At 36.8% G+C, this 24,516-nt stretch overlaps 3 protein-coding genes across 7 annotated transcripts; 1 reads left to right on the top strand and 2 right to left on the bottom strand.

Moving 5' to 3' along the window:
* Nucleotides 1-752: 752 nt before the first annotated feature.
* Nucleotides 753-6,293, bottom strand: LOC122055763 (protein YLS7-like). Of its 2 annotated transcripts, none has more exons than XM_042617367.1 (4): nt 6,149-6,293; nt 4,952-6,060; nt 2,952-3,229; nt 753-1,783 (listed from the first exon to the last, which is right to left on the bottom strand). In XM_042617367.1, exons 2-4 carry the CDS (start codon nt 5,421-5,423, stop codon nt 995-997), a joined length of 1,539 nt encoding a protein of 512 aa, XP_042473301.1. In that variant the 5' UTR covers nt 5,424-6,060; nt 6,149-6,293; the 3' UTR covers nt 753-994. The 2 variants fall into 2 exon arrangements, with proteins under 2 accessions (XP_042473301.1, XP_042473300.1); XM_042617366.1 differs by having other exon boundaries at nt 4,952-6,044.
* Nucleotides 6,294-8,968: 2,675 nt separating this feature from the next.
* Nucleotides 8,969-10,997, top strand: LOC122054648. Its single transcript, XM_042616095.1, has 3 exons — nt 8,969-9,317; nt 9,659-9,853; nt 9,924-10,997. Exons 1-3 carry the CDS (start codon nt 8,969-8,971, stop codon nt 10,745-10,747), a joined length of 1,368 nt encoding a protein of 455 aa, XP_042472029.1. The 3' UTR covers nt 10,748-10,997.
* A 446-nt stretch (nt 10,998-11,443) lies between these two features.
* On the bottom strand, nt 11,444-24,511 carry LOC122055762 (prolycopene isomerase 1, chloroplastic-like). 4 transcript variants are annotated; one of them, XR_006132921.1, is made up of 11 exons: nt 24,308-24,511; nt 22,334-22,557; nt 21,721-21,831; nt 20,449-20,502; nt 19,504-19,791; nt 18,463-18,654; nt 18,186-18,344; nt 12,951-13,187; nt 12,352-12,671; nt 12,092-12,252; nt 11,444-11,940 (listed from the first exon to the last, which is right to left on the bottom strand). XR_006132921.1 is itself a non-coding variant. In XM_042617364.1 (10 exons), the coding sequence occupies exons 1-9, from the start codon at nt 24,462-24,464 to the stop codon at nt 12,357-12,359; spliced, it is 1,737 nt and encodes a 578-aa protein (XP_042473298.1). In that variant the 5' UTR covers nt 24,465-24,511; the 3' UTR covers nt 11,960-12,252; nt 12,348-12,356. The 4 variants fall into 4 exon arrangements, 3 of the variants coding, with proteins under 3 accessions (XP_042473298.1, XP_042473297.1, XP_042473299.1); XM_042617364.1 differs by lacking the exon at nt 11,444-11,940 and having other exon boundaries at nt 11,960-12,252; nt 12,348-12,671; XM_042617363.1 differs by lacking the exon at nt 11,444-11,940 and having other exon boundaries at nt 11,960-12,252.
* Between the last annotated feature and the right edge of the window lie 5 nt (nt 24,512-24,516).

The following is a 24,516-nucleotide window of genomic DNA, read 5'->3' as shown; positions in this document are numbered from 1 at the left end:
ATGTTAATAAATTGACCAATCGATTAAAAATGTTTAATCGATTAATCAACTGATTGAAAGATTTTGTTTTAAAAAAAAAAACATGAGGTGTTGGCACAATGAGGTCTGGGGTTCAAATCTCGGTAAAGTCGAGGTAAATGTCTCTTTTATTTACTAGTCATTATTCCAAAGACTAGTAGTCGCCCATGATTTACCTCATCCATATTGACCCTGGGACGAATTAACAGGGACGCTGGGGACGAATATATTCATCTTTTACCATAATTATTTAAAAAAAAAAAAAAAAAACAGATGTCCCGCCGTGTCTAACGGCGCCTAACTAGCTACCTAAGCAGCCGATTAAAACGACAATATCTACCGACGTCACCTTTGCAGAAGGGCAGCCGCGCGCCAATCGCTTAGCCGGCGCCTTTTAGAAGAGTGCTTTCCACTAACGGTTTCACGCCGCAATGAGTTTATTTATGTATATTTTTGTTAATATTTGTTTAATCATTTTCGACTAAATTTAATACATGTGGTAAATATAATAACACTGAGAGCAACTGTCATTTTACATGAGTTATAGGTAGGGTGAGATAACTTTTGATTAAAAATAAAAAAAACCCTTTGATTATTCTGAAAAGAAAAAAAAAGCGACGCGCCCTTTTAATTTTTGCCCGACAAATATTATAAAGATATGCATAAATTGTACACTAAATTTACCGATAAGTGACTCAAAGAGAAAGATCGTTATCTGAGACAGATTCTCCATCTCCAAAATTAATCAGGCGGAACCTGAACCCTGAATTGAATTATCGAAGGAAAACAGCGTGGTTACAGTTAACTATTTGCATATAAAAGAATAGAGGCAGAGATGAAACATATAACAAAAGAAAGAACTTGAAAGATATGGATAGCTGTGGTTCTGATTCCAAGTCACGGGAGAGACTCCTCCCAGGGTAACTGTGTTAGGATAGATGTAAATTTATGTACTGGACGCAGTGATCCACCATTACTAGTTGTCTTCGAACTCTCTCCGGATGATCTCTAGTAGAATTTCGTTCCAAGTATCGACTGGCCCAGGCATGCACCAATGCAGACAATCTTGTGGTGGTGGCTCTCCGTTTGGTCCCCTTTTTGTAACCTTGTTTGGGTCAGGACTCCTGTATGGACCTGGGTGTCCATCGTGTCTGTGCCCGAATGGCTTGGTTATGTCCATCAATCTCAGCTTTGAACTGGCCCCAATCTTCTCCACTGCATGAGCAAAACTGGTAACCTGCTTCTCGTGCATCATGTCAGTAAACTCGTTTGTTACTACAGTGGTGGCAGGCTTAGTCTTTCCTGTGCATGAACCTCCAGTGTTCCAAGCTCCGCCCTCATAATGATCGGGCGAGTACGTTCGGACGATAGCTAAACCTTTGAAGTCTGGATGAGAGGCGATGGCAGTAAGGCAGCTCTCCACGGAAACAGCAAATGCATCGATGTTTTTGATCTGCATTTTCCCTGCTGTCTTGGGCCACCAAAGTTGTCCCCCAACAAGGGTGCCATTGAGGATGTAGGCAGATTGTTTAGCAAACCAGTGGCCTGAGGAAAGGACCACTACATCAAACTTCGGGAGAAATTCCATGAAGTCTTCGTCAGGAAGGTCCAGATGAACCTTGACGACATTATCTGGAACAGGCTCAAAGTGCTCAGAGGTTTTGTGTACAAGCCATGATGACCATATTCTGACAATAGTAGTGGAGGTGGATCTGAAGTACCATTTCTGCATCCTACGGTTGCCTCTGTTCTTGGGAGCCTCTACCTGCAAGGAGCACAAAGCATCGACAATTTCCGATATTGAACATTTTGCTTGGTAAAATGAAAGCACACAACCAGTATGGATGAAGTTGAATGGATTGATGCAAGATGAAAAGTATAGCTATCTTGTTTTCACTATCTTCTGTTGAAATAGCTTCATCAGACATGCTTCGGTAATTCCACAAGTCTAATGCAACAAAGATATTTTGTGTAATTCGAGATATCCAACCTGCTAAAGATGTCCTACAGCCAACACGAAAGAATGCAGCTGACACATCAAAGATGAGCCACTTTGGTATCCATCTACAGAAAATACCTATAGGAAGAAGTAGCTAGGTATCAAGATCAGTATTATTGGGAAATATTTTTTCTGTTTTTACCTTTGTATGTTAGGTTAATTGGCTGACCAGGCCTGCCTGGAATGACCCTAAATTCCACATCTCAAAATGAGTCCTATAATATGTTTAAATACTAAGAGATCTCACACTTAAGCCTTGAGATTTGGGATTGAATTGGGTTCTGGTCCTAAAAGAGCTAACTCCATGTGAACTAACTCCATGGACACTCTTTCATTGGCTTTCTTGCGTACACTGCTAGAACTGCAGAGTTGAACCATCTCCCTGAAGGCTCTTTCGGATCATTTTTGCTATGGCTCAACCAATTTTAGGTGTAATATCACTGCCCTTAACCCAGGCATTTGTTTTATTGCAATTCTGTACTTCACTGATTTGGACTCGCCTTTTATTTAATATATTGGGTGAAACTATTCACCTTCAGGCATTTCCCCAAACAAAATGAAAAAAAAAAAAAGAGAAACATAGAAGTTCTCTTCAATCTACATGTTTTTCTCTTCCCCGTACTACGTTTCGTAGTATTTTTCCGCAATCCGGACTTGCAACAATAGATGGGGCTTTGAAGAATTCCATGACATTAAATTTGTTTCTCACCACCATGCAGTGTGCACAATGAAGTTCGTATCAAACTTTGAAGATGGCTAATCTATTTTGAGTGCATGCTTCAAATTCTGAAACTCATAAACTTCAGCTTTAAAATGGCAAAACGCTATGCGAACAAAATTGGCAAACTAAATGCTCACTGATAATCATCTGTCATCAACACAATATCAGTTTGCCCTTATGGAGCAAAAGAATCAGGTTAATGTAGATTATTACCTGCCATAGAATGCAAAGCATGGATTCCATCTGATTTCTGGCAACGGAATCCCCAACAAAAGCTAATGTCTTGCCTCTCATTAATTCTAAGAATTTCCTTGCATCAAAGCGTGGAAGGTCACAATATTCAGGCTTCCATCTCCAGTTCTCATAGTCCTTGTCTGGCCTCCCATTTCCCTGACAGTTTTGCATCTGAGTAATTACTGGGCAAGTATTGTTTGTATACAAAGGTCCAGCAGCATCATAGATCCATTTCCCACTATAAAGATCACAACTCCCTGGAAGCATGACACAATATTAAAGTGTCCAAAGATATAACATAGTCAATATCTTCTAAGTAGATCAGAGAAAGATCTTTATACTAACAATGAAAAATAATTTGCCATTTTCATCGTGCTGTAAGCAAGGTATTGGAAAGAAACTATTGAGAATATAAATAAAAACATTGATTCACTTGATCACTTCTTAGCATTTGACTTTCGGGGGATAAGTGCTTAGCTCATCGCCTTTACCATTGTATTGGAGCACAAGGTCCAAACATCTTATATTACAAATTATTCCCATCAATTCATGTGGTGATTTTGGGCCAATTGAGTCAAGCACACCCAGCCACATGACCACCCACATATGATGGAATATATTAGCAAGATAATATAAAGTTTGTCCTCTTTCCTAATAGCATAAGTTTTTGAAACAAGTGATTATCCAATCAATTTTAACAAGATGCATTCAGCCTGCAGCTAAGTGTAGTTTTGAACACCAAAAAGTGATAGGGCACTGCAAGAGTAATTGTAAACTGTTGAAAATTGTATCAACCCTACCCACATACATTATCATTGGCACATGGCAATTGCTTCTCTGAGTCCCAGATAAAGAAAAGGTTAAAATATTCACTAATTTTATGAGCCAAAGTCCTTTGACCAGTGCATTATGTGGTAAAGTGAAACAGTATTAGAAAATTCTTATATAATATAATTTTTTATCAAAATTTTCAACAAAATTAGCTAATTTTTTTTTTACAGACAGTATGAAAATAGTGAATCATTTTTACACAATGTCAAATGCTGAATCTAATGCAAATCCAGGATTAATAGATATATATGCGTAACTTGAATTTGTCCACAATTGCTGAGTACACAAATATAGGAAAAAAGACAAGCATAAAGTTTAGCTTTTCTACGAAACAATATCTCCATTGGAGGGAATAGTGCATATATAGTTATTTTTATTAATACAAGCAATGGTAAGATATCGAACAGAAATATGAAGGAAAAAGCAGGAATAATGCAAATTTGTCACCGCGTTATGAGTATAATGCACATGATGGAATCAACAAGTACATGTGGAATAATTACAGGGCATACTTGGGTATTACATGGCATGAACCATGGATCAAACATATGGTACTTACAAAATCTAGAAAATCTAAAAAATGGGAGCATTAGGACATTTATATCTTTAATAGATGAGGTAAGAAAGTCTACTATAAAGTGTGCTCACCCTTTTAGTGAAAAAAAAAAAAATTCTACAAAAGCTGAGGTTGCTTCACTCTAAAACATGGCATGAACTTGATTTTCAGTTTCAATAACTTCTCAATTTATTGACAACATGGCAACCAATACTGAAACTCCAATGGAGATAATTTATTGTAACCAACTATTCATTATTAAGCTCACTGCATTTACCTAACTCTATGGGCTACTCCTTGTGAAGTATAAGATCCACAGATTGTTATGTGCATCCTGCTTCTAATGTGAGAACAAAGTTTAATGGATGACTTCCAACAAGAAGGAAGTTAACTGGATAACAACTTTCAACCATTATACAGTTGTATCCACATGAGAATGATTTGACTTTGAGATTCTAAAGGCTTAAGTATGCTTGCTAGCAACTTCTTGAAATATATAATTTATTGACAAGTCTTCACATAGATGAAGCTGGCAAGCCACAACATGCAGTTAACCAAAAATGCTTAAACATAGGATGATGGTTATACTTACTAGAATCATGCTTCTTGGAAGCTTCAGAGCTTTCTGTACCAATCTTTTTAGATCTGTCAAAACTAGAAGGGGAAGACATGTCTTTCAACTCAGAGACTAGTGTTATGTTGGGCACACCTAAGGTACTCGCATCTCCTTTCACCATCACTCCATCAGTGGCTGCCCCAGCAGAATCTACAGAATTCGTAGGCACATCAAAATCAGATGAAGGTTCCTTTATAACGATGTCCTCATTAGTGTCCTGTGAACGATCCAATGATGATGGCAAAATTTTGGTCTGATTAGCATTCAGGATTATTGAATCTGTATTCATGTACCGATCTGGTCCTAATAAATACCCATGCAATGTTGAACCAAGAGGATATGAAACCAGCATTATTGAGGCTATAATAAGAAACAGAGCTAATACTCCCACTGCTAAAGCAATGCTGTAGAGAGGCCGGGGATAAGAATAGCTTTTTGAGTAAGACATCGTCAAGATTCAGAGAATCCCACAGCTTACAGCTAAATGTGATGGTTCCCCTAGTTAGAAGGGCACTAGATGAACATCGAATAAACTACCTTAGCTGAAATTTGACGAAGTTATAAAATCCTTGGAAAGAATCAATCGAAAGCACCTACTGGTCAAATCTTATCCGTACGGCATCAATAACTTTTGGCAGAAACAATCCTCAATAATTCAAAGAAAATAACATCAGATCTACCAAAATATTCCAATTTGTCGGGATTACCGGACGTGCTAGACAGAAGAATTTACCAGATATCTATAAAATCCTTCTAAATCAAGTCCGTGCCACTAAAAATCTCAAAACCCGATACTGTCACAGGAAGAACGACCTCCTATCTGATAAAGCCACCACGTTCGTAAACAATAACATCCCTTCGATTTCTTATTCCCCCATCGGGAGCACCAATTTGCAAGCAAGATCTGTCATCTAGAAATCTAAAACAAGCAATGCGCGAACAAAACATAACAGGTACAAATTCCAACTCAGGCCACCAAAACCAAAAATATGCCGACTGAGATCGTCATTTCAAACGCATCCACCATCTGCTTCCTCACGCGATGAGATAGAACCTCAATCACGAAGATCTGCGTCAATTTTCCCCTAAACAATTAAGCACTTCCACTCAAAGAAACAAGAAGAAAAAACTGGGAAAAAAGTTGATAATAACACGAAAACAAGGAGCCGAAACCTTCGACCCGCCGTCGGAGGAGGGCGGCGAACAAGACGCGAATGGAACTGGAAATCCAAAGCGGATCCACCGTTAGCGAGGTTTTCTCGTTCGCCACAAGTAAGCGACAGATCTCGCCAAGAACGAAATATTTTTTTAAATTGAGAAGTGCGAAAAGGTTAAAACTTAAAACTCTCCGAATTTAGCTATTGACCCACCGTCTCGTTTAATATTTTAATTAATTAATGAAATACGATAAATCGTAGCCGTCCAACTCACCGTTGTCGACGTGATCGGCGATCCCACTTCCTTTCACGGAATCCTCAAGGACTCTCCACAATGCTGTCGTAGAATTGCATGCCTCTATGGCTTTCTATACCGTCCATAGATGGCAAATGCTCGATCGGACGGCTACTCCATGTCGGTTTTTCCAAGAAAATCCCTTGATCATGTTTTTCGGACTTCCCAACCGACTCGATTTGGAGAGACGTTAGTGGGACCGCGTGGGACCCTGCATAGGACCCTTATTAATAAAATGATGATTATGGTAGAATTGGACGGAGAAATTAGGAATGCATTATCCATATTAATTATTCTAAATTAAATTTTTATCATAAATTTTATAGTTTACGTTAAAAAAAAATATCTATATCATATAGCATATTTATATAAATAGTAATTTTTAAATAATAATTCTTAAAATTAAGAAGATATCTTTTATTTTTTAAATATTAAAATAATATTTCTCTTCTTTTCCTCTAATAATAAAAGATTTCCCTCACTTCCATCTACTACTACTAATAATAATAATAATAATAATAATAATAATAATAAAAATAATAATATGAAGATAAAAAAGAAAAAATAATAAAAAATAAATCTATGATAAATTATAAGAAAGTTATTTATAACACGAGCACTACAGTGATACTATAAAAGAGAATTTCTCTCTATAAGGAAAGGTATGCACAATTTCATTTTCTACATCTTGTCTCTATTTCTTGAGATCGTTGGAGACACATTTGAATGTCGGGGGGTTAGCGTAGAGAATCTCTTCCCGGTCTAACACTGATATTTTTATATTGCAGGGCTACAAAGTCTTCACCGTGTCAATTTCAAAGTCACATTTTTAGCTTGTCATCTTCGTTGTTTCTGAACAGGTTCACACTAGTTAGCATTAACTTAAAAAAAGTTGTGTTTAATTGAGAGGAAAATAAATTAAGGGATGGGCTAAGAAAAATTGCTTTTTCCCCATCATTGACCGGTGAAATGGAAGATAAAACTGCGACCTCGTTACCATTAGAAAGGTATGAGAATAGGTTTTGTTTTGCATAAGTCAGTTCTTTTTTATTATTGTAATTTGATATTTGAAATACGTTTTTTTACTATATTCTAGAATAATTTTGATTAATAATTTATTACTTTGGAGTAGCTTTAACAAAAATTATATATTAGTTTTATTCAAATTGCACCACTTTAGAACGGGCAATGCTATTTTAAAGTGAAGCATGGAAGAATATTAGGTAATTTTAGAAAGGGCGCGCATCCAACTTTCATTCTTCTCAAAAGTAAAAACTTATAGTATTCTAAGTTTTTTCTCTTCTTTGCATATAATATTTTTCTTCTTTTCTTTTTCCAATCAAATTAAATTAAACTTTAATTTAAATATCCTCTAAATTTATTTATTTTTTTTTTAAAACTTTAATAAAAATTTATAAAAGAAGGCGAATAAAAAATATTTTTTTAATATCCAATTATAAAAGAATAAATAAATAAATTAAATTAATAATGAGAACGGATTTTATAATAAAAATAAAATAAAAAATCACTTTTGGTGTTGAAATTTGGACTTTCGAAGAACTGTCTAAATCCATCGGAGTTAAAATAAATCTAATTAAAATTCTCTAAGTCTATGAATAAGTTTTTATACATAAAGTTCCATGAATGATAGGAGAAGAAAATAAAATAAAGAGTGGTTGAAAAAAAATATTATTTAGTTACCATTAAGTGGAATGAAAGTTTCAAATTCTTCACTAAACAAAAAAAAAGTGTTTTAAGTGTCCCTCAGATGTGGTACAGTTGGAAAATATTTAGAAGAACAATTAAGAGATCAAGGTTTAAATTCAACTTAATATTTTAATAATTGATTTACGAGTATGCATAAATTGTATTTTAAATTTATCTTATAGATAAATTGAGAAAAGATCATAGAAGAGAAGTTTATTTAGAGTGGATAGAAGTGAGACAAAAATAAAAAATAAAAATTATGAAAAAGAATGAACTAAGTATTAACGAATAAATTTATTTTTAGATTTTATCTAAAAAAATCTTATATCAAATAAGATATTTTCTAGCTCATAACTTCATAATTTTCTCTAATATAGAATTTTGATTGTAATTTCAACCATAAGATTAGATGTAGAGTAGAAGGGATCCATATAGGGGTGGAGCCGACTCAACAACATCTCGTATTGTTGTTCAACCTCATTCGATTTCAACCAATTTATTCTATACTAATTTTTTCATTGATCTTTTAACGACTGTTCTACCTAGTACTCTAATGTTATAACTCACTCAGCTCAAATAAAAATATTTTATCTAATATTATTTTCAAATTTGATTAATATCTAATTAATGTTTCAAATTTATCTAGAAAAAAAGCCAGTGTACCTATTATATATAAGAAAATTATTGAAATTTATTTATATAAAATGTGATAAAAAAATGATTCTAAAGAGGTAAATTACTCACTAAAGATATGAAAAAAAAAGACATGTTAAAACTAATTCGGTGAAAGAGAGAATATTCCATGAATTTTCTACTTCTTCTAGAAGCGTCTTGATGGGTATTAGACGGTTACTTGTTACGCCCTTTTTATACGATATTTCATACGCGAATGACCTTTTGTTTTTAATTGAATATCCTTCTTTTAGCGATCCCGGCGGCGAAGTTGTAGCGGCGGCGGTTTCGATCGACAAGGAGAGCCGCCAGTTTACCGGAGGTTGTTCTCACTTACCTTCTCCTTCTCTTTCTCCTTATCCTCCGTCTTCCGCCTTCAAATCCACATCTTTTCCCCTCTCTCTCTCGATCCCTGCCCTTTCCGACCAATCACAAGAAGAAGATGTTATCCAGCGAGAAGAGAAGGAGACGATCTCGATGAGCAATCGAGAACTGCAACTTCTTAGAGAAGGTGAGTTATCTTCGTTTCGATGTTTCTTTTTTGGGTCCTTGTTCTTCCATTCGATTCGTGGAACCCTAAATCTCTTCAACTGGGGAGCAGAAGATTTGTTTTTGCTGTTTCTCCTGGTTGACTGTTGAATCATATTTGGGGATTCAATTATCGTAGTTTCATTGCTCTTTTGGGAACCCTAAATTTCATCAACCAGGAAACTAAGGATTTGTTTACTTCTTGGTTTCATGGCGTCTCTCTCTGATCAAATGCGATAAAAAGTTGACTTTTTTGTTTCTGATTCTCTCGGCTAAAATTGTTTAATTTCAGCAATCAATCTAAAGAACCAAGTTCTATGGCAGCATCAATAGCAGGAGGAGAAGACGACTCCCTCTCGTCTTCCTCCTTCCCTTCGCTGTCGTCCTCCAAGAACGCCCGGATCAAGTTCCTTTGCAGCTACGGAGGGAAGATCCTCCCGCGCCCCCGCGATGGACGCCTCAAGTACGTCGGCGGCGACATTCGCGTTCTCGTCCTCGCCCGCTCCGTCTCCTTCTCAGGTTCGCATTCTGCATCCACAAGTTGTTTGCTTTATTGTTGCTGCGGTTGACGATACTGTGTGGGCTGCAGAGCTCAGAGAGAGGATCCAGGGGATGTTCCGGCATTGCATGGTGATCAAGTACAAACTGGTGTCGGAAGACCTCGACACTCTCGTGACCGTCGCCGACGATGAGGACCTCGTCCACATGCTCGATGAGTACGACCGCGTCGACATGCTCCACCCTCAGTCCCCCTCTGCCGCCTCCTCTCCCCGTTTCCGCCTCTTCCTCTTCCCTGCCCCTTCCTCCTCCGCTGCTGACCCGGCCGCCGCTGCGACGCTCGACCAGCGCTATGTCAACGCCATCAATGCTGCTGTCCCCGGAAGCCCCGGGCGTCCCTCGATCTTCAGCGTTTCTGCCGCGATATCCCCTACCTCCACAATCGACTGCTCCGGCGAGTTCTTAGCCACGCACCCCGCCGCCCACGTCGTCGGCGGCAGGATGAACCGCGTTCAGAGCACGCCCAATCTCGCCGGCGGAGGGATGCACCGGGTCAGCAGCACGCCCAATCTCAGCGGAGGCGGGTCATTGAACCCAGCGGGCGGTGCCGGCGTACAGTATCAACAAAACCTCAGCTACCACCACCACCTGCAGCACCATCACTTACCCCACCGCCATTCGACTGCGGCCCCTGTTTCGCCGGTGCACGCCACCGGCAGTAGCGGGGCCTCGAGAGCGGGCCGTAATGAAGTGTGCGGGTGCTGCGCAATGAGGGGAGGAGTTCACTACGGCGGCGGCGGAGGCGTCGGAAACATGCCCATCAGGAGCGCCGGCGAGGAGCCGCATTCCGGGAGGGCGTCGAGGAGCACCTCGCCGTTCCGTGCCGTGCCGCGGGAGCCCGTCATCTGGGAATAATGGCTTTAAGAATCGTGCACGTGATAGCATACGTATCAGTTTTATTTTCAATAATTGTTCGGAACCGACGGCGCTGATCGATTCTGAGTGCAACGGACGGCTTATACATTTTTTTTACTTTTATTTGTTTTTCATGTGATGAAATTGAGTGACGGATGATTTCCACTTGGACTATACAATTTATGTTACCTGTAAAATATTAAAAAAAAACGAAAAAAAATAAATCAAAAGAGGGTCCTTATTTTGCTTATCCTTGAAGGTATATTCTATTTTTAAAATAATTAAAGTACTGTATTATACTTTTTATCCTTAATAATATTTTTAGTCATTGTAGTAACTATTTTTATACCATAGTACTAAAATATAAAATAAAATAATTCTAATTTAATTAAATATATATATAATTATAATTGTTTTAATATTATTATAATTAAGAGGAGTACATTAATAATAATAATTATTATAATAATAAATCCTAATAATAGTGGTAGTAGTAATAATAACTATAATAGTAGTACCATAATAATAGTAATATAATAATAACAATCATAGTAATAATTAATAATATTATAATTACAATCATAATATTATTAACAATAATCATAATAGTAATGATAATAAAGATTAATTTTTGAGGTCCACTTAAATTAGCTTCCTCTGCAATGAAAATGCAAAATTGTAAAGGTTCTTAATGCCTCTCCTCTCTCGGGCACACAAGACACAATTCTTTCTATTTTTGCAAAAAAATCAAAACCTTCCCTTAACAACTTCCTCATAATTCTCACTTCCCCTTCCACAACCGCACAAACACTAATTCCTACCCAACATCATCCACCACCAAATGCAGGTTTGCATTGATCAGGAAAACAAGAGCCCCTCAAGGCCTGTCGTTCTCCTTCTCCACCACTGGAGTTGCGGCGGTGGAACAAGCTGGGACAGCAAGTACTTAGTGAGGGAGAACAGCTGGAGACTGAAGAGGATAGTGAAGGTGGCAGAAGAGATAAGGAAGGTAGTGCATGCGCATGTCTAAGCTGAGGCTTTCCTCACTCAAGCCACCTTCTTGTTCGTTTTCTTTAGAGTGGCAGGAACTCCATTCCTCTTGATTTTTGTGCGTAAATCACAAGTTCTGTTCTTTCTTGTGGTTCTAACTCATGTGAAAACTATCAAAGGGCCAAGAACCTAACAAATGCTTCCTGGGAACATTTTTAACAGTTCAGATGAAGAAATTTTTGGCATTAAGAATCATGGAACTTCTACAAATAAGAAAGACTGCTACTCATGTTATATTACATGTCGCTGAATATATATATATATATATAAAAGATGGGTGTTCTTCCCTTTTACCTTACTTTTTCTTGTTCTATTCTCAATTGGACGGCAAATCCAATCATCAATTGAGTATACGTCGTTGTGAGGTAGCTGTTCTTTCTCGGTTTGAAGCACTTCCATCGCGATCTCTAGCTTGAATGCATGTCATTTTTACTGCCCTTCAAACTTGGTGGAAGCTATGATAATGTTTACAAAGCCAGTGAACCAAAATCGATCAGTAGCTATGTAACAAGGAGAAACCATTTCATCAACAAAAGAAGTAGCTTCTTACATACAGCAGTCAAATGCCAATGGCATCGAGAAGCTCAGAGTGCTGCTTGACGGACACCAAAGTGTTGGCGACAATGGCACCACTAGCTGCCACTGCTGGAACACCAATGCCTGGGAAAGTTGAATCGCCGCAACAAAATAGCTGCAGAATTGGTGTCGAATGGCCAGGGAAAGTCCCTTTTCCTGCCTTTATGGCTGGCCCATATGTTCCTCGGTTCCTCCTGAGAAACCTTCGATGAGTCAGTGGTGTTCCAACTAATTTCACGTCACATTTCTCACGGCTAAATCCAGGGCCAAGGACACGCTCAACTGCTCTCCACATCACCTGAAACATTTTTTCCAGAGGTAACAAACCATGGAGCAGTTCTGCTTTCAAATAGAGATAAAAAGAACAGATTTCAACTTCAAAGAATTTAAGCTAAAGTGATGTTTCATGGAAAAGGAAACTCACAGGGAGAATCCGTACCAATTTATGCATCCCGAGGGATAAACAATCTCACATAGAAAAATAGACAAACTCACAAAAAAAAGAACGAAAACTAGAACCACCATACAAAGTAGACATGAAAATAATCGATGCTAGAGTGCTGGTAAATACGAGTACCTCTGATCTTTCTTCTTTTAGTTTTCGGTATACTATGCTTCTACGATCAAGCCCTTCCCACAATCCAAAGGGTTCTGTTCCTGGAGTATAAGCATGCAAGACGTGCTTTCCAGGAGGTGCTAATCCCTTACCATGTACACTTGGAATCGAAATTAATACAACATTCTGATCAGCATCTACACCCCTGCTCCAGTCATCAACAACTATGTGATGGATCCCCAAGTTTTCTGGTAAATTCTGTCAAATCCTCATTGTTAGTCTACTCGAAAAGTAATGTTGAGTTTATTTCAAGGGGATAAAGCAAGAGAGAATTTAGCTTAAGTGGCAAAGAAAAGAAACAAATAACATTGTTTTCCTTCTGACAAATTTCACACAACTTACTTCAACAGAACCTAGAAGGAGATAGTAATGTCACTTTCAGTTTAATAAAGACTCAAAACTTACCTCCACTTTCACCTTTCTTCGTGGGAGATAAAATAGAGGGATTACATCAAGTTAAATTATTTTCTCTTTTATTTTTTTCCCAAAAGTTAATGGGAGACATTGACAAATTTCTTTCTTTTAGGTTTCGTTACAATGCAAGACAAGTTGATTTTATGGTAATGCTTATACAATAATAACCAAACTTTATCCCACTATATAGGGTTGTCTATATGAATCATTTTACGTCATTAAACTTTATCTCCTACTATATCATCATGTATACTTAAATAAATTTTATCTTGTTTTATTGTTACTAACCAATAAAGTTGTTGCTTTGTGACCTAAAAGTTTAGGGTTCGAATCATGGAAATAGTCTCTTGCAAAAAAAGCAGGGTAAGACTGCATACAATGGATCCTTCCCCGGGACCCCGCATGGCGGGAGCTTCGTGCACCGGGCTACCCTTTTTTTATTATTGCTAACCAAATCTTTTTTAGTCATCCTCTTCCTTGTTTGAGATGCGTATTTGTTATAGTTTCATATGTTGGATCGTAAAGACACTAGACGGGGTGAATAACGATCGTCGCTTTTTCGAAAGTCGAGAATACGCAACGGAAATAAAGCTAAGAAGAAGAGAGAAAGAAGAAAAACCAAGCGCTAACATAAGTAGTTTTTTTACTTGGTTCGAAACCTTCAATGACTCCTACTCCAAGGCCTGCACTCGTTGAGTGTTTTCGTTGGGCAATCCACTAATAGTTCGAACTATTACAAAATTTAAGTACAAGAACTATAAGAAAATGTTACCAACAACAGAGAAAATAAATAGAACTTGATCGCCGGTTGTCGAAGGAGCGTTATAGCGTCGTAGGAGCTTTTTTGGAGCCGTGCGCATGAATGAAAGTCGTAGCACTTGATGTTCTCAACCTTATGGTCGAAGGCTACTTTTATAGCCTCATCCGAGCACCTGGATCCCCTACCGGGCGTCTATACTGTGCTGATGTGGCGAACTCTCGGCGAAACTTCATCCTCGAAGTTTATCCACCTCCGGGCACTCGGACCCCCTTTGGATGCCTGGATCGTTAACGTTAGTTCGACCAGTCGTCGCGCTCCAATTCAGCTACTGGATGAATTTTCTAATTCGAGTGCCTAGACCAACTCGAGGTGCCCGAACCAACTCCGAGTGCTCGGACCGCCCGAGTGCTTGACCAGACACCATTCTAGGCGAAATTGATCCGGGCACCTAGATCCCTTCCAAGCGCCCGAACCACTCTTTTTCACCCTCTTTTTTTTTTTAAAAAAAGAGTTAGTCCAGACAACCAAAATATATTTATCCTACAAAACACAGTTAGCATAATAAGGTAGTAGTATTAATTAGATCCTGTCTTCCCGATACTAGGATCTAGTCAAGGTCTCAGCTTAGGTTTCCCAAATGGACCTAAGCTGGACCGATACCTACTGTTTCCTCAATCGAGAACACGTCCTCACTAAGTCACTTTCTTCCAGTAACTTACCTCCACTTACCTACCAAACATCCGGTCCTTCAGACCTGTTTAGACTTTCTCTGGCCTACTTAGTATCTGATCAAGTTGATCTACTAAGACTTGCCTACAACACTGAGTTAGCACAATAGATATAAAATGGTAAAGAAAAACAGTGTTAGCATTATTAATAATTTGTTAGTCCGGTCGATCACATATTACCTAGGGTTGCCTAGCTTCACTCACTAGGACTTCCATTGCTTGGCTTTACTCCCCAGAACTTTCACTACCTAGCTTCACTCACCCGGACTTCCACTACCTAACTTCACTCACTAGGGCCCAGCTTCACTCACCAGGACTTCCCCTTACCTCACCTCCAGTTAGGACTAATCATTCAGTAGACTTCTCACCTGCCTATCCTTCGATTAGGACATACGCTTGCTAGTCATCTAGTCCTGACTAGACTTCTCTCTTCCAAACATCAAGTCAGGTTTAGATCAATCATAGTCAAACTGACCAGACTTATATACCTTGTCAAACATCAAAACCCTAGAGGTCAATTGCACCAACATCATATCGCCTAACTAAAGAATTTATTGGTCGTCTAAGTGCATGCTCATACCATCTTAAACGTGTCTCTCGGAGTTTTCCCTTAATAGATGCAACTCTGACTTTCTCTCTAATGCTCTCATTTCTTATTTTGTCCCTCCTTGTATGCCCACACATCCACCTTAACATTCTCATCTCTGCAACTCACATCTTCTGCTCATGTGCTCGAGTCATAGCCCAACATTCAACTCCATACAACATAGCAGGTCTAACTGCAATTTTGCAGAACTTTCCTTTTAAGTTTTAGAGGTATTTTACGGTCACATAAAACACCCGACGCTCTCCTCCATTTCAACCATCCTGCTTGTATTCTATATAAGACATCTCTCTCAATCCTTCCATCATTTTGTAAAAATGGTTCTAAATATTTAAACCTCTCGATTCCGAGCAACTCGTCATCTTCTATCTTAACAATTGTTTTATTATGTCTAATATTGCTAAACTTAAATTCCATATATTCCGACTTTTTTCTACTAAGCCTAAAATCTTTGCCTTCTAATGTTTCCCGCTGAGATTCTAATTTAGCATTTATTCCTTCACGTGTTTCATCTACCAAAATAATATCATCTGCAAACAACATGCACCACAGTATTATGTCTTGAATGTGTACAGTGATTAATATAAAAAGATAGGGACTTAGAGCTGATCCTTGATGTAACCCTATCTTTATTGAAAATATTTCCGTCACTCCACTTAAAGTCATTACTCTGATCGTTACATTCTCGTACATATCCTTAATTAGCTAAATATATATTACGTTAACACCTCTTTTTCTAGAATTCTCCATATTCTATCATAAGTTTTTTCTAAATCAATGAATAATGAATACCATATGTAGATCTTGTTTTTGCTCCCGATATTTTTCAATTAATTGTTTAAGAATATGTATAACTTTTATTGTCGACCTTCCAGACATTATCCCAAATTGATTTTTGGTCACGATAGTCTTCTTTCTTAATTTTTTTTCTATTATTTTTTTCCCAAAGTTTGATGATATAACTCATTTGTTTAATACCCCTATAGTTTGCATAATTGTGCATCTCCCTTGTTCTTATATGAGGGAACTAGAGTATTTACCTATTAGGCATTTTTTTTTATTTTCAATATCATGTTAAATAATTTTGTAAGTCATTCAATACCTTATTTTCCTAGACACTTCCATACCTCTATCGGAATATCATCTAGTCCAACGACTTTTCCATTGTGTATCCCATTTAAAACTTGTTCTACTTTTGAATTTTAAATTCTATGATAAAAATTTAAATTTCTATACTCATTTGACTTTAATTACCTAAAGTTAAGTTGGTCACCTAAAGCTTCATTAAAAAGTTGATGAAAATACCTCTTCCACCACTCTTTTATTTCTCCATTGTTTACTAGTACCTTATTATATTCATCTTTAATACATTTCATTTGGATAAGATTTCTTGTCTTCCTTTCTCTCACTCTAACTATTCTATAAATGTCTTTTCTGTTTCTTTTGTATCCAATTTTTGATATACTCGTTCAAAAGTTTCATTCTTTGCTTCATTCACTAGTTTCTTAGCCTCTGTTTTTGGCTATTGTATATTTTTTTAAGTTTTTCTCGTTCTTACAAATATATAATTCCTTATAAGTTATTCGTTTTTTTTCACTTTTTCTTATACTTTCTCATTCCACCATCAAGATTCCTTACTTAGTGGTGCATGCCCCTTTGACTCACCGAGTGCACTCCTAGCTACTATTTTCAACTTTGATACCATCTTATCCCATGTCGTATTAGAGTCACCATATTTCCTTTTTTCACCTAATACTTGTACTTCTACCTTCTCCTTAAATATATTTTGTTTTCTATCCTTTAACTTCCACCACTTAATTCTAGGAGTCGTATATATTTTCTTTCTATTGATACTATGCTTGAGACGTATATCCAACACTACTAATCTATGTTGGGTAATTAAACTTTCTCCAGGTTAACCTTACAATCTTTATAAATCTTTCTATCCTTTTTCTTAACTATAAGTAAGTCAATTTGCAATTTATTATCCCCACTTTTGAATGTGCCTAAGTGTTCTTCTCTTTTCTTTAAAAACTTATTAGTTAATATAAGGTCAAATGCTATCGCAAAATCTAATATAGGTTTTCCTTCTTCATTTCTCGTTCCAAACCCATAACTCCTATATACCCTCTCATATTTCTCATTTTTCACTAATGAGATGCCCATTTAGATCACCTCCTATGGTAATGCTTATCTTAAAAGAAAAATATTGACGTGTTTGAATGAATGGAAGGAATTATTTTGCTTGTTTAAAATTGACATGGTGATAGTCAATGAAGGTTATTTGTTATTTCATGTGGAATAAGGAGATATCAGCAATACCCTTCAGAAAAATACTTAACAAACCCAAAATCTGGCTTTCCTCAATGACCATCATAATTTTAGTTAGCTTTTTTTCTCTAAATAATCAATCTAGCTCCCTTATGAGTAGTAAGTAATAAAGGGGGCATTTAATAGCAAAGAAAATGTCTCTTGTAATGGCAGTGTGAATGTTTTTATTATAGTTATTTGGAGAATTTTTCTAAGTTTTATACAAAAGAACATACACGGTGAAGCCATCAAAAAAGAGATCAACTGTGAGTTTGTTAATAGAAGATTTTGATCTATGGTAAGAGTTAATTCCTAATTATAAAAGTAGATAGCAATTAAGGAGAGATGGATTAGAGAGCTGTTAGTGACCATCAACTTACATGTGCATCAAAACCCAAATGAAGGTGCATAAATGATTCACACTGAGGGGTTGCTTGAACCTGATCTCTATAAGTTTTGGGGACAGATTCTACTGGAAGCAAATTGAGGGTGTCCCACATAGATGCATTGCTTACAACAGCCTTTTTGGCACGAATAAACTGGAAAGAGAAACTGTAAGTAGAAAATAATTTGTTTATAATCTGTCAAATCCATGATTCAAAAAATGTCGAGAAAACAATTATGAAGGGCTGAGGTAAATGGAGTGATGAAAAAAACCTGCCCACTTCTTAATTTGACACCAGTAGCTCGACCATTTTCAATGACAATTTTGTCGACATGAGCACCCAGTGCAAGCCTTCCCCCAAACTTTTTCAATCCTCGAACAAGAGCATCAACTACTGCTCCACTTCCATCCAATGGATATTCAAGGACACATCCTGGTTTATACCATTCAGCAAACATATACACCTGGAATAAACATAAATAAGAAAAACATATAATGGTGAATTCATCAAATTAGTAGAATTGAATAGGATCTGCATATTGAATGGTTTGGTTGCTTTTTTACATGAAATATAAGCAGAATAGTTGAAATAGAGGAGAGCATCAGATGTTCTTTGTGATTGTAAAATACCTCTAAAATGTAAAGGAAAATTCCACAAAATGACGGTTAGACCTGCTACTATGATATATAAAGCTAAATGTTGGGCTATGACTCAAACACATGAGCAAAAAATGAAAGATGAGAATGTTAAAGTGGATATGCAGACATATAAGGATCTACTATTTAAAAAATTGAATATTAGAAAGAAAGTCAAGATTGTACCTATTGAGAAAAAACTCTGAGAGACATATTTATAACATTACATATATGTGCTTAGACAGCCAATAAATGCTACAATTAGATGATGTGAAACTATGACGCACATTAAATGAGGAAGAGAATGACCAAAGAAGATTTTATCAACACCGATAAAACAAACTAAAATTCATTTAAATATAGATGATAATATAGTAGGGGATAAAACTCAATGGAATAGAAGGATTCATATAGCCGACTCTATTGGGATAATGCTTGATTGTTGTTGTCGCCAATATGTTGTTGGCATGTCTATTTGGCTGGATTTATTCAATCATCAAAGTACCATAGAATGTATATCTGTTTAATTAGTATATTACAATTGCTAAAAAAAGGCAAATTCAAACCTCTTAAGTTAGAAAATGCAAGATACTCTGATTGCAGTTGACTGCCATATAATCTGAGAAATATATTTTAAAAAATCAAACATAAATTCTCACAAGGTAAACAGAACTTACAATTTCTGCTGAAATTATGCCATCAGATTTAACTCCCGCAAGTAGAAAACATAACAGATCCACCCAATTACGGATAAAGGGATGTTTTAGCTCAAGAGAATCAAGTATCTCTGAGAAGGGTCTCAAAAGTTTCATAGCACCAAAAGCTCCTTGGGGCCCCATCTGGATGAATGACTTCAAGAGTGATGGAGCATATCTTGCTGCTGCAGTTGAGAAAGCACCCCAGTCACCTCGTATAGAAAGAGGGGGGAGAGCCATTGCAGCTGAAGATAATGGGAGAACTGCATCCTGCAGTGACATTTGGCAATTCATTTATAAAAAATAATAATAATGAAAGGTAAGAACTCAAACTATCCAAACATGTCCCAACTGAAGAAATTTAGAGATTGCACAACCAGATTATGTACTATCAGCCAACCAAGAACAAGTAAGAGGAAGAGAGCTGATTAAAGAGTACAAGTAAAATTTAATTGGCTTCCTAGCATGAGATAGGATGTTGGTGCCTGGCTTGGGAGCTATATGGGACTTCAATGAATGCAAATGGTTAAGCATGATAGCATAACACAAGAAAAATAGCTATTTGAACTTAAAATGGCAGGAGACTAATGGCTTTCAAGTTTCAACCTCAAACCATGGTTGAAATACGGAAAACATAAAAGCATGAATTATATACGTGCAGTTTATGTGCCTTGCCAGAAGTTTGATGATCAAAGTAGTTTATTTTCCCTTTTTTTTAAGGGAAGATTTCAACATGCAGTTTATGTGCCTTGCCAGAAGTTTGATGCCTAAAGTAGTTTCTTTTCTTTATGAGGGGAAGATTTCTACACACAGTTTATGTCTCTTGCCAGAAATTTGATGGCTGAAGATTCAGATGACAGGTTGTAGCAAAAACTATGAAATCATAACATCAAAGAATACTGATACCAAAGAATACTGATAACTCACAAGAAGCTTTTTCCACTCATGAACAGCATCAAGACTTACATATGTCTCTAGGTCCTGTAAATGATCCAGTAAATTATCAGGTATCTAAAAAAATAAGGATAATGTTCAATACAAACAATACAGAGAGAAAAAAAAAAGAAAGAAGAGACAAACTTATACATGTCTTCTTTTTCTGCAAGAAACAAAACAAAATTATGTACTTCATGGGATTACCTATGTGATGCTAACTTAAGATCATAAACATGGATTGCCCAACTGCGTCAGAAATATTAATTATTGGCTGTAAATTAAATAAGTAGGACACCAGGACCTATTTAAATACAGGGACCTGTCCTCTGTACCAATCCCGTATGAGGCATGTTTATCCTGCCAGTTAACTAGCTATGAAGCACTTCCTAAATCCACTTTCACTTGTCTAAGGCGTTTAATAAACACAATACATGAGTGCTAGAATATTGTTCTAAATGGGTTTTTCACTGGAATCTTTGAAAGATCACGTAATTGCAACTAGCATCATCACTGGCATATGGCAAATGTCTGTATCGATGTATGTAGAAATAAGTTGCCCACTGAAGAAATTCATATTCCACATAGAATGTCGATTAGATAATAACTGCAGAATTCCAGAAGCTTTCCTTCAGAAGCCTTGGATACATGGTCTTCTGTGAGGTACATTCTTGGGTGGTCAATACAGTCATTCAAGCATGGATACACCCATTATGGATAGTTGGCCTCGGTATGCAAGGATCTTCGAGGGTAAACAGTTACATTGCTCTGATGCTCCAGAAATGGTTTGGATGTTTACATCTTTGGGAGAACAGAGGACCAAAAAAAGCTGCTGGAGCTTTTCATGCAATACTCTGCAAAATGCTGCAGCTCCTTCAAGTTTATCCTGCAAGTGACCATCCACTAAACTTTGAAATGTGTTCCTTGCTTTCCGGTCTTTTGTCTCTATTTTAATGTTTCAGTTTAACTTTAGACCTTTACTATCTGCTACATTTGTCTATTAATGTAACTCCAGTGTGAACGTTTTCACACTTATCTTTTTCATAAAAAAAAAAAAGTAACATTTTCCAAAAGAAAATAGAGGATAAAATATTTAACAAGCATAAAATAAAGCATTACAAACTGCTGGTGATTCACTCTGCTGCTCAAAGACGTAAACTTCACTCTTTTGTCAGAGATTTTTCATGCACTCAGGAACAAAAAGACAAAGGAACTATAAAATAAGCTAACAAAATAGTCCATGAATAACAGAATAATCCACATCACCTTAAGAAACTCTGTAGGCCCAATACGTGACAGGAATTCACCTTCTGGAATGTAGACCATCCATGAATTGTAACTCGCACATGGAATTGATTCTCCCAGTGCATCAAGAACCTAACGGATATACAAAATTGTTAGGGATGAAGAAATCCATTGCTATTACAGATTCCAGATTGCCTTCACAAGATCAATTTGCAATTAACAAAGAGACTTTGGGTCCCCAGGATAAAGAAAGTTAAGGGTAAGAAACAACCATAAAGTGTTTTATGATTACAAGATACTGAAATATTCCTCTAGTGTGAAGGAATAAATTACTGCCGCAATAAAAATTTTTTCTTTTCTTGGGTAAACTGGCACAATTCATCGTGCAGCTAAAATAAATAAAAAGTAAATCCAATCAGAATCTCCTTACTGACTCATTAATACCTTCAAATCACTTTGCCTGCTCCATATAAAGTGATGGAAGATGAATTACCACATGGCCTATCCAAGACTATGATTACTTTACTGCATGGTAGTATTTATTTCAAAATCTATAAACCACACAAACAGACATTTCAGAGATAAAGGGAAACATACATTCAAGAAACTTCGTAAATATGGTACCAGGAATCACCTGTGCAATAGGATTAGCTTGAAGTCCTCTCGACTGAAATCCAGAGAACAGAGATGGTCCTGAATCAAATTTGTAACCTTTTACGTCAAAAGAATGAGCAGCACCTCCAGGAAGATCATGACTTTCTAAAACCAGAACATCTTGCTGATATCTAGCTGAAAGTCCAGAACAACATAATCCGCCTATACCACTTCCAATAACAACTATATCTGCCTCTGGCTTCCCTGGAAGACACACATTAGTTAGAACATAAAAGAAAAATTTTCTGGAAACTGAACCTTTAAAGTCTGTGTTGAAAAGAACAGACCGTTGTTACAAAATCACTAGGCCAGAGTTAAGCATCGATATTTTCTCTGTTACTTAGTTCTTCTTTAGTGCCTTGAGAGCAATTAACAGCAAATTTAGAAACAACCATGTTTACTAATGTTGATGTACACATTTGGATATTATTTCATTTACTTGAAAAGAATAATAATTAAAAAAAGGCAAATCTGATTCAAACAAATCCATTTTATACCATTAATAGTGAATTTAGAAACAAAAATATTGTGGTGCAACTATTTTCTTCGATATGTAGCATATGAAACAGACAAAAAAGAGAATGATAGGCACACTTTCTCACCTTTGTATAATTGTTGGATATTGAAATTTTGTCTCAAACAAACCAATTGTAATTTAGTTTTCACTATTAGCTACATGCAAAAGCCCAATTAATCTTTACAGAACATTCACTATCACCTGAATAAGTGAAGCTCTCTTTAGGGGATCCCCATCTAAGTTTTCTGTATTTAGATTGAATAGAGTTTCCCCTCATGTATTACATGGTATCTAAACCATTCCATCTCTAATCCTCCGATGGTGTTGGAAATGAAAGGGTATGCATGAATTAAGAGATAATGTCTTCCCTCTACATGACTGAGTGAAACACTCTTGGGCATACATGAATATTGTTGGACCCTCCACCTAAATGGGTGACATTTTGGATTGGATTTAGCTTTCTCTCACGCTTCTACAATCTTCCCTCTCTATCTCAAGCTTCACCTGCTTCTATTTTGCATCAAACAATGACAATATTGTTGTCAAAGGAGAAAAATGACTGAGAAGGAAATACTCCATATGCTGCAAGTATCTATATAAAAGGCAATGATATAAAACCAACTAATAATTATACATTTTTTAGAATAATTTTATAAGGCATGAAATTAACTAAACTCTGAATTAAGTTATATAATACAAAGGTTATTAATGGTTTTTAAAAATGGATTATCTTTATAAATGAGTAAATATGTGTCAACCTCTTTATATATTTGGATCATGTTTTGTCATTTTCTGGTTTTATCTTTATTAATCTTGTTTCAGGTAGGGTCAGGTTATCAGGTAGTGTCAATATTGCCTTAATTATGTTGGTTGGAGTATACTCGGAGGAAAAAACCTTCAACCCAGAATCTAGATGTCTTATCAGCAAACAGCAAGAAAAGATGGAGAAGAGGAAAATGATGTGTCAAACACTCAAGACAAGATGATTCCTTCTAAATGATAACTACTCACACGCAAAACTACTCAAACCACAGTATGAAGAGAACACTTCCACCATTCAGCGTGTGTATATGTTTCTAGCTAAATTAATAAGTTGATTATTATGTCACATATTGCTATTATGGCTTATTGTGCTCCCTATTGGCATAGACCTTAAATATTCCAGTTTGGATTTCATTCGACTTCGACTTTGCATTTTTCAAACTTGATATATTATTATATTCCAGTTCGCTTTTTATTTTTTCTTCTCACGAAATCCATTTAAAATCAAACCGTCTCAACTCCTGCTTGTAAGGATATTTAAACACTACGAAGACTATTTCTTGTCCATTACTTATAGCATTCCAACAAATGCATCATACAAATGATAACAAACCACCTGTTCGATTCATAATCAACCAAACTAAGGTATTAAGAAAAGGGGAAGAAGCATATCACCTGGAAAGGGATTTCTCGATTCGAGCGGGGACTCACCGACGGATGCGAGCGTCGCGCAGAGCTTCCGCCGCCTCCTGCTCAGCGATTTCCTCAGCCGCGAGCGGGGCGGAGCCGTCGAAGAAAACGGCGAGAATCTGAGCCCCAGCGAAGCATCCATGGACGATGGTCGAGCGAATGACACTCACAGTGGCCGACCCGAAACACCCTCT

Source organism: Zingiber officinale, chromosome 3B (genome assembly GCF_018446385.1).
Source record: "Zingiber officinale cultivar Zhangliang chromosome 3B, Zo_v1.1, whole genome shotgun sequence".
NCBI lineage: Eukaryota > Viridiplantae > Streptophyta > Magnoliopsida > Zingiberales > Zingiberaceae > Zingiber > Zingiber officinale.
The sequence above is the reverse complement of the archived record's forward strand: the minus strand, read 5'-3'. Positions and strand labels throughout refer to the sequence as shown.